The following is a 10,588-nucleotide window of genomic DNA, read 5'->3' as shown; positions in this document are numbered from 1 at the left end:
CTCTTAGCTTAGCTTAATGATAGAAAGCCCACTCAAACTCCAACAGATATTTATATATTTTTATAAATATGGAAGTTATAAAATATGTGCAAGAATCGACATAGGAACTTTTCCAACCTTTGAAAAAAAAATCTTTTCACCCCCAGCCCAAAACAATGGTCTACAGTAGTGCCATAGCAAAATGAGCATCCTCATATGAATTGCTTGTGCAAATGGTCGTTCATCGTATGTCGTACGCTTTGTTTCCACAATTGAGATAGTGGCAACTTTGCACATGGAACAACATTAGTTAATCTCATACAAGATAGGACCGACCCACAAACTAAAACTCGCCTATAAATAATTGGTTGAGAGCACGAGAGAGTAAATCAATTTGGGTGTGTATCATCTTCAAATTTGTGTGATTGTCTTTCTTTATTATGGCAATAAAAGGGAGACTGAATTTCTAACTTCCATGCTATATACCGTGCAGCGATCCACCATTGAATGTGCTCGAGATTCATGTGCTCTGATGTTGTTGATATATTATGAAAAAATAAGATGTGATTATATTATGAAAAAATAAGATGTGATATACTATGAAACAAGATAAAGCCGGTGAAATTTAATAAAAGCCAACATTTGAGTGAAAACATCTACTTTTCACTGAACGATCTTAGTTTTTCCACATCAAATTCGCACCTATCGCTCAGTCATGTATAGAGAGGCACTTTGATGAACTCTAGAGAGAAGAGTGCCCTCCTTTCATCAGTATATGCATTATTGTAAAGGTTGCATTTATTTCTACGAATATCCTCGAAGGTTGATTAGGCTAGCCATAGTGGGGGTAACATAAGTAGTATCATGCGCTTGGGACTCGCAAACATGCTTATGTGGCAGGCAATTAAAGAAGAGAGAGATGATTATAGTAACATAGGTAGATACCGTAACATAATAAATGTGGTGCTACTATGTGTCATGCATGGCAATAAATGAGACCACCTATGATACTAATATATGATACAATGCACTATAGAGGTAGTAACATAGACTAGTAACATACGCATGGTACTAGTCTAAGTTACTCCCCACTATGAGCAACCTTAGTACACCTTATTTGTCACTTTCATTTTATCTTCGTTTTCTTCGCTGGGTTTTGCATTTTTTGAGTAAAAAAACATGTGTGCAGTGTTGGGTGTCTTTGCATTCAACATATTGTTTAAAAATCCTATGTGGGTTGGAGTTATCCTCATGGTGCTCAGCACCCTTTTGCTTCTTGGGGTCCGAAGATTTAGGACACACAAACACGCACCCCTATAAATTTCTCACTTGTCCATGCAATTACCTGATTGTTTAGGCAGATATAGGTTATAGATAGTTAACCTTACCATGTATCATCATGTGTATCACCAGCCTCAGAAACTGGATCTCATCATAGCACCATTCATGTTCACCATGGCAGGCTACTTCTTCAGATAACTGAGCTAACCGAGGTCATCCGCTAGAGAGGTGACCAAGGGCATGGTTGTCCCTTGTCTACGAGGGAAAGGCACTGCGACAATGTGATTGCGCTCTTTGGCTCTATCATTACGCGATAACTTATTAAATCATCAAGGGTTTGGTCACCATGGTTATTTTGCATCGATCAATGGATGCAAAGTTCATGATGAGCCTGCCTACAAGCATGTAGGCCCAACTTGTTCTTGCACTCTACCCTAGTCCTCTCAAGGAAGACCCCATGGTCAGAGAAAAGCATCAGAGTAGGTTGCAATTTGCACCGATATGATATCTTTTTCATTGTGTTGTTCCTCATCAACATTGCGGTGGTTGTCGTTATTGGATCCATTTGTAGCTCCAATTATCTCTCTAGGTAGCGCATGAAGCAATCTTACTCTTCAATCTGTACCTCTACTGCTCAGGGTATGCCGCGTTTGTTATGTTGAAACTTGAAAGGGCCATTCCAGCTTCAAAAGCATCTTGTAGTACATTATGTTGTGTAATAGAAAAGGAGTTGAACTGAAACGTTCTTTAATTATTGCCGTGCTTTCCATTTAGAATATTTCTTGGGAGATCAAGTTATGTTGTATATGCGGCTGCACTTCTGGGAAAAGCACCACAATTAGTTGCACATTCGCTGGGCAGGTCATCATGCATGTAACCATTCCTAATCCAGGTGTTGTCCAGTTTATTTATGTCCAACAATTGAGCACTGTACCCTTTTCCTAATTTCAAAACTGGTTTTTAATAATATGCTTTTTTTAAAACAGTTATAAGCTAAACACTTTTTTCTAAAATGAAAAATAATCCAGATTTAATGGGCCATGCCATGGCTAGCCCATATAGCGTTAAATAGGACGACTCCCTGAAGTGGGTGCTTATCGGCTTCGTTAGTCCAGAAAGTTAGGCTCCGCAAAGTATATAGATAACAAAATTAACGACCATTTCAGACCTAACCTCAGCTCGGACAGTTCAAATTTCAGTCACAATCTAGAAAGATGTTTCGGTTAAACAAAGTCTAAGCATCATCGAGAATTCAGAGACAGATGGTTTACCACCCATTCAGGAGAGGATTTCTTTGCATATTAGAGCATGATAAAGTAGTACGGAGTACTATTAGATATATGCCTCGCCATTCTTTCCATCTTTCCAGCCCAGGCCAGGTGAACTTGCTGAACTCCAGCCCTGTACCGCAGATAAGGGATACTAATCCCTGCCCACCACCAGCACATCAGTTTCAGTGCCATCTGATCAGCTGACCCGTAGCATAAGGCGGAGATGGCCGGAACGTGGCAATCAGCAATATGAGTTCAATCTTGCGATAGCCACGAAGGGAATGCGGAAGTTTGCAGAACGCAAGCTGCAATATGTCAATCTACAAAGTTCTGGGTAGCCTCCCCTGCAGACAACATCATCAACTTAGTTATCAGATCATAATCCTCCCATCAAGAATGCAGAGGTAGCTTTTGAAGAGTAACGGCACAGATGATACAAGGCAGTGATGCTTAATGGTGATATGTTTGATTTATGTCCTTTTATCGGTCCCATCCACATACTGAATGTAACAGCAGAGCAGATCATATGATTCAAACTAATAATTTGCACCATGACAGCATTGTTATGCACATCATTCTATTAACCCCAAAAGGCAAATAATGATTTTACTGATAAGAATTAAGAAGATACCATGAAGTAATGGTGCTATGAAGAAGTTAGAAAGTGAAAAAACTGTTACTAACCGTGCATACACTTTACAAAGGTCTCAAGCTCTGAGAAGCACGCATCTCTCTGCAAAAGGAATGGAGTTCGCTGACGGTATGCGAAGAATGAGAGATGGTGACGGTCAGGATCATTCCTCGGCTTCGCTGTGTCAAGGATCCGAGAGTACATGTCCACGTCAAGACATGGAAGAGAACTCTCTACACTTACAGATAGACCATGATCCCATGCTGCGTTCATAACCTGCAAAATTTCAAGTGTATCATCCACGGAAAAAAAAAATTACGCAATCGTAGCTTCAGAGACTTCTTACAACATCTCTCACCTGCCAGGTTAAACCTTCTGGGTCAGCAAATGCTTCACCATTCTCCTGAACTGTAAATTCTGGGCCATAACAAACCACTTTAAGAATTATGGAATGCTTCTTGAGCATTCTGAAAACTGGAGAGTATCCATCTCGATTTGTAGGGTTGTAGAATCCTGCAGTAAGCTCTGCAGCATGGCTTGCAGTTCTGTACCACCAATAGATGGAGGGGATCTGAGGAAAGATAATTGTCTTGTCATGAAACAGCCGAACTGGCAAGAGAAATATGAGGGGCAAGTTCCATGGACTTATCAGGGCAACATATGCTATATAGGAAGGCTGTACTATGAGACCAGGCAAGTGATCCGCTTAATACATGTATATCCTAGTATGATTACAGTATTTCGCAAGTTTGATGAGTGAAAAAATTCAGCCTCTTTTTTGTCTGAATTTTTTAAATAGTCGACCTAATAATTAGCATTTTGAGTAGCTTCTGTACCGTGTCTCATCTAAATTTGAGGGATGCTTCATGATTAGGCATTCAACTCCCCGTAACTTGTCAAAACTATATTACTTACCAGTTTTTCAGCAATCTTTGGTTGCTTTGAACAGAAGTGCAACCCAGAATATATAAAAAAGCTTAATGGATACCCATTACATGCAAGTTTGATGTGACATACACAGGAAACTAGAGAGACAGAAAACAACAACAAAGGAATATATGTGAAGCTTCTTTGAAAATTAGAGAGAATATGTACCAAGATATAGCATACCTTCACCACAATTGCTGCTCCATCAAATGCAAGAGTAGCAAGTGAGAGCACCTGATCCACATGATCTATGAGGATTCCAGAATACCAATTAAGGAAGAAACGCCCATAGTAGCTGTCATAATCACCTCCGTCACAAAAAAAGCCAGTCTCATGTGACCTTGAATTATAGTAGCCAGCATTATCAGGCCCACGGGCCCAAAACAAATGCCCCCGTGTCAAGGCTGATTGCCGTAGGTTCTTTTGCATATACCTGTCATAACACTGTCGACGAAGCAATCAGCAAAAGAATACATTATGTATCCACGACAGAAATGTAGCACGACATTTTTGTATGTGTGCAACCCGAAAGATAAGTTCAAGTCATGGCCCACACACCAACAAAGCAGTATTATATGGTTCTCGAAAGGTGCCTACTGCGCATATTTTCTTTCTCTACCGCAGCTTAATAACAACATAACAAGGTAGTAATATTTTACACTCCTTCAGGACCAATGAATAAAATGAGAAGGGTTCAGAATCAGGAAACAAGGTAACTGAAGTAAGTGTCCCTATCCTTGATGGTTCGAACTTGGAAACTGGAATTCAAGTAAATACGTCTTTTTCTTTGAATAAGCGCAAGAGGTTTTGAGTTTTAAGTAAGTACCTGAAACTCACCAATACCAGGATATCTCCAGCCCATTTTTTCTGGACACGAAGGGTATCTTAGCTCTCCAGAAGCACCCAATCCAACCTCAATAGCAGAAATAAGACCCTCTTCAGATAAGCTTCTGAATTCCATATGAAAGCTCCTCATGAAATCAAAATAAACCTGCACATAATCTCATCGAGTATCAATAATTCAGTATACATGTCTCTCCTATTAGAGAATTGATATGAAAAAGATTAATGGCGATACAATGCAAGTTCAATGTATCAAATGACAGGACAGCTATTGGCTATCAACAAGATATACTGCAATTACAACTGTGTAGAAAGGACTACCATTTTAAATGAATTAAAAATGTCACTAGGAAAAGACCGAAGTAATGCTCGTCTAAGGAGAATGGCAGCTTTTTAAAAAAAATAAACAGAGATGTTAAAGGAGGGTTTATAGAGGAGAGAAGAAAAATTACCAAGGATGACCCAATACCTCGATGCCAGTTCTCCCTCGAAGGACTCGCTCTTTGTCAATTCCCCAGGAGAGGCATTCTGTATTCCTCCTACCTTCTCGATCAGTGAAAAATATATCTTGGTTCTCTTGTGCAATTTCCAGTACCCACCTAGGAAGAGCAATTAACACACCACCAGATCCACACTCCCCAGACCCATGAAATGACAATACAACCTTAAATTTGTTGAAGAACACTTGTTAGCCAATGTAAGTCTGAGTTCAATATAACAAGGGAGATAAGAGAAGCTTATCCAGTTTAAGGATTTTAAATATCGTGCAATGCTACATCATGCTCATAATTGAAAATTTATCATATAAGCTCAAAAGGTTTAGTCATGTTATTTCCTCGCTTTGGAAGGTCAGGTTTCGGTTATGTCAAGAATCAAGAAAGTCGAGTCCATTTGGATTCAATGAACGGATGACTTCTGTCTAAGTCTATGCTTTAGTATGAGAGATCCACGTATACTCTAGTAACTTGCTATAATTCAATCACCAATAGTACATGTGTATAAAGTTGCAAAAAAATATGAAAATGTCAGATGTGTGAGTAATAGCATCCCAGAAAATGCCATAAGTCATGGTAGTATTCTAACCTGAACTTTTAGCTTGAACTCTTTAATAATACCAAAAAGGTCCCTGTAGCCAGACCATTCATATTTTTGAGGAGTCCAGGCTTCCACAATCCCCCACCAACAGTCTACAACAACTCCATCAACATTCAAAGACTTCAGATGCCTTAGTTCAGCGCGTACAGCCTCAGGATCAACCAATTGGCAATAACAATTGATAATGCCCATCTACAGCAACAGCAACAATGCTAAAGCATGGTGTGATAGATACATTATAGATGTCGAAATTTCAGGAATATATGAAGATAAAGAAAACATAGAGTTCTCAACTTACAATTTACTTTAAATGCATAATCTTAAAAAGAACAAACTGCATACGGTATGATTCTCTAGTTCTCAGTGTGAACTTTGGTGCTATGTTAAGTATTGAAGTTACACTTACACATGCACCTGGCCATGAGAGGACTCACAACTAGGGGCAAACCCGGTAAAAACATACAACCAGATTTGCAAAGTACTATATCAACCCCCCTTAAACATTTCTCTTCAACCTTTTTGGCCATCTATTACATGACATCCAATTAGCAAGAGAGAGATGGCCTGGCATCACATCAGATGGAAACGACAAAGCCACCTCATCTACTCACCCAGTCCACCTCAAACGACATGCCACAACATCAAATTTGTTCAAAAAGAAGAAGGTAAATGACCAAACAGATTAAAAATAAGCAAGTTAGGGTGGCTGTAATCTAATTTCAAGTTCCAACGGCAAGTGATACAAGCTGGCAAGTTTATGGTGCAAATGTGCAAGTTTGCAAACATAAAGTTCAGAACTTTAATTGAAGCATGAAAAGTCAGTTCCAACCATGTGTATATTGAAAATGGTGTCAGACAAAGGAAGCGAGAAAACAGGATTAACATAGCAGATATGGGATCAAGAGGTTCACCAGGAACTTACAGACAAAGAGGCGTACACTGGTATATATGGAGTTTTCGTGAAATCACCCGCCCATACTGCTGATGCTCTCAATAGCTGCTCCAATTGAACAATAAAAGAAAAACTGAGCTTGTCGCCCAATTTGATTTGCTAAATCAGAAAGCCCAAATGAAAAGTTGGGCTGCAAAATGAAGAATCAGTGAACTCGACAATGCAATTACATGATAGATTACTGGTCCGTACAAATAATGCTATATGGCGCAATTAGAATACCACTGTAAGCTGGAGCTACAACATTCTAGGCCCTATCGACGGTCAACTAACTTCATGGGTTATAGGCTATAAGAGCTGATAAAGACCAAGTTATTATGGCAAATAGGCGATGCTACATCCCAAGGTTATCTGGTTTATATACACCGGCATACCACAAGCATCCATTAAGCGAATCAAATTGCAAACTTTGCTCACCTGATCACTTCCCATGCAATTCAAAGAATTGGCTGAACTTGAATTCCCATAGCTCTCATTCTTTATGCTTTGCTCTGCCACCACCACTGAATCCAATGACGATGGTGACAGGCTATCATCTGTTTGTAGGGCTGAAGCCTGGGAATCTAATGGCGTCCCAATGGCGTAGCTGTTCAGAGAGTTGGTAAAAACTGGGGTTTCCAGAGAAGTAGCCTGGAAAGCACCCTGCTGAACATAAGAACATGAAAGCGTTATAGTCACAATGCGAATCATTTCTTGTGAAATCAATACACTTTTCATTCACAATGTTTTCAATTAAGCAAGGGGTGACATTATCATACGGAAAGTGGAGAGAGCTCCAGCAAAGCAAAATCCGAACATCTAGGTAAATAGGGGCAATAGGAGACTGGAGAGGGCGCACGTACGAATTGGGCGGGGGGAGGGAGAGGGGGCTGGGGAGAGGAGAGGAAGGTGGTGCCGTCGGGGTGGACGGTCCACCCGGCAGCGCGGGCGAGGGCGGCGAGGACGTCGTTCATGTCGGCGCGGGCGGGGAGGGGGAAGTTGCCGTGCTGCCGCAGCCCGGCCAGCATGCGGCTCGTGATGGCGCGCCGTTGCCGCTCCCGCAGCTTCGTCCGCTCCTTCTCCCGCTCCCTCTCCCGCTCGCCGCGCCGCCGCCCCGGGGGAGGAGGCGCCGGAGGGTTGGAGGCGGAGGCGAAGCCGCGCGGGCGGCGGCTCGGGGGCGGGGGAGGCGAGGTGGACGGATCGGCGTCCCCGTGGGGATGCTTCGTGGCCATGGCGCTCCGCCCGGCGTCCGCGGCGCCGGCGCCGATCTGCGAGCGCTGGGGAGGAGGGAGGGGCGCCGCGAGCTGCTGCCGGCGCGGCCGCTGGTCGAGGAAGTGGAGACTGGAGTGTAGGCCAGAGGACGGAATGCTGACGAGGCACGGTTGACCAGGCATTAAATTTAGAAAATCCATGCGAGATTTGAAATAAAAAAATAGAAATTTTTGCTACGCAAAAGTAAAAAAGGAGTTGTGTAACATGGTCGGTGCTTATGATCGGTCTGGGTCCCCACTCTAAATTGGTGACATGGCTCAACCAAGTTTTTCACCCGAGTGGAGGTTAATATTATTCTTTTTTTGATTGAAATTGAATTTTCATTTTGATCAAGGGAATTTTTACAAAGCTAGTGTTTATCGTGAGGAGAGGAAGCCACACCAGAAACCAACATCACTTATCTATCATGTATTTTTAGTCTGTTTGACCATAAGATTAAATCACAGAATACATCAGTCAGTGATGAGTGGCATTGTCTGAAAATCAGAACATACCTGGCTTCCCAAATCTGTCAAAGGATCAGCAGTGTCATGAAAGGTTACAATGAAGTAGGGAGATGTGGTGGAAGTAAATAAAATTACTTTGGAACAAGAAGTTGAAAGGTGGAGTAGGGCTCCAGAGACGCCAGCAGCCGCCTCCTCCTCGAAGAAAAAAAGTTAGGGTCTGTGCCTCTTACCGGCGTCGATGCAGGTCCGCCTCGTCTCTGGTGGCCCTATGGCCATGGAGGCGCGGTGGATCCTGGCAAGGGCCGGCGGGAGGGCTTCGTTTGTAGTCGGGGGTTTTTTCAATCTTATTAGGTTTTGTGTCCTACTCAGGAAGGCGAGACAGCGGCGGCTTCCTAAAGATAAAATAAAGGTCTTCCCGCCTAGCCCCCGTTCCGATGGTGCATCTAGCATCGTTGGTGGGAGTGTGGAGATGTGTTTCCGGCAGATCTATCTTTGGTGGATTTGCTCGAATCTCGTCGTTGTTCGTCTACGTTCATGTGTCTTCGGTTTGGATCCTTCTGATCTACGCTATTCTTCATCGGCGGCGGTTGCTATTCTGGGGTGCTGGTCCTATGGGGCCTTAGCACGACGACTCCCCGACTGTCTACTACAACAAGTTGTGCCTGACTCCGGCGATGGAGGGGCGGTGACGGCGACGCGCCTTCGGCTCGCTTCAGTGCTTGTAGTCGTCGCTAGGTGGTCTACAAATCTGGATGTAATTTTTATTTCCGTTATTCATTGTACTGCCATGATTGAAGACGAATAGATTGAAAGTTTTCCCGGAAAAAAAGTAGAGAGATGTGGCGGGACATCGATCTTCCAGATGAGCTTAATGTCAGTGCGATTTGGCCTCATGCCAAGGCACGCCATATAGCTTTTGCTTTAGAGCATAGAAGGAACAACTGTGTACATGTTTCGGTATCCTATAGACACATGGGGCGGTTGTCTAATGGGAGGATCGTTTTCCTATGAAGATTTGTACATGTGTCGAGCATGTCATTGTGCAACAGCCACCCAAATACCTTGGTCTTGTTAGGAATCTTTGAGGACCAAACCATGGAGAGGGCAGGATCGTCAACGACTCTTTACATGGTGGAGTAAGCAACTTTTGTTGAGAAGACCTGGCCACCAAGCATTGATCGTTGATAACCTAGTCGCGATAATGTGTAACACACCTGCAGTAGAGCACAAATCGGGACCAATTCTTGCATTGCACGGGTGGAGGTTAATACCTAGTCGTGATAATGATATTCTTAGTCACATACTCCTATTTATCATGTTTGATGCAATTTGTAGGAACTCAACAACCTTAACGAAAAGAAAAGAAAGAAAAGAAAAATTAGCTTATTCAAGTGTCACACTATAAACTAGTTTGATTTGTCACCATGATAAAATTTGATTGTAAATATATGAAAAAAGATTTATGTCAATGGCATGACAAGATAACTTCAGTAGTCCTAGAGCCCACTTGGGCTTGTCCAGGAACAAAGGCAATTAAATGGTGATAAACTATCCATCAAGATGAACTATCAGTTAGTTCATCTGCTGGTTTCTAACTTCTATGCAAATGGGCATCATTTGGTTATTTTTTAGTTTTAAAAGAATAATTCATTTGATTGAGTAAAAAATGACCCGAGGATACCGCTTGCACCCATATATTTCCATCTACTACCAAGTGGCTATCGTTGGCCAATAGTTGTCGTTTAGATAAATCCTCCATCAATTTATTAAGTTTACTTCATAATCACCCAAATACAGACATTTTTCCGATAAAGAACATTTCATTCATTTGATATACCGAAGTGATACAATCGCATTGAAAAGAATAAATCAGTCCAGCCTAGGGTGGGGCAAATCTTATTCGGAGATTACA

General features: G+C 42.0%; 1 protein-coding gene across 2 annotated transcripts; it reads right to left on the bottom strand.

Annotated features, from left to right (window-relative positions):
- Window positions 1-2,420: 2,420 nt before the first annotated feature.
- On the bottom strand, window positions 2,421-8,281 carry LOC119323683 (beta-amylase 8-like). Of its 2 annotated transcripts, none has more exons than XM_037597381.1 (10): window positions 7,822-8,281; window positions 7,397-7,621; window positions 6,950-7,024; window positions 6,016-6,219; window positions 5,402-5,596; window positions 4,916-5,080; window positions 4,273-4,533; window positions 3,521-3,733; window positions 3,216-3,438; window positions 2,421-2,875 (listed from the first exon to the last, which is right to left on the bottom strand). In XM_037597381.1, exons 1-10 carry the CDS (start codon window positions 8,188-8,190, stop codon window positions 2,847-2,849), a joined length of 1,959 nt encoding a protein of 652 aa, XP_037453278.1. In that variant the 5' UTR covers window positions 8,191-8,281; the 3' UTR covers window positions 2,421-2,846. The 2 variants fall into 2 exon arrangements, with proteins under 2 accessions (XP_037453278.1, XP_037453277.1); XM_037597380.1 differs by having other exon boundaries at window positions 7,397-7,624; window positions 7,822-8,215.
- Between the last annotated feature and the right edge of the window lie 2,307 nt (window positions 8,282-10,588).

The sequence above is a fragment of the Triticum dicoccoides genome, chromosome 6B, assembly GCF_002162155.2.
Source record: "Triticum dicoccoides isolate Atlit2015 ecotype Zavitan chromosome 6B, WEW_v2.0, whole genome shotgun sequence".
Classification (NCBI taxonomy): Eukaryota; Viridiplantae; Streptophyta; class Magnoliopsida; order Poales; family Poaceae; genus Triticum; species Triticum dicoccoides.
The sequence above is the reverse complement of the archived record's forward strand: the minus strand, read 5'-3'. Positions and strand labels throughout refer to the sequence as shown.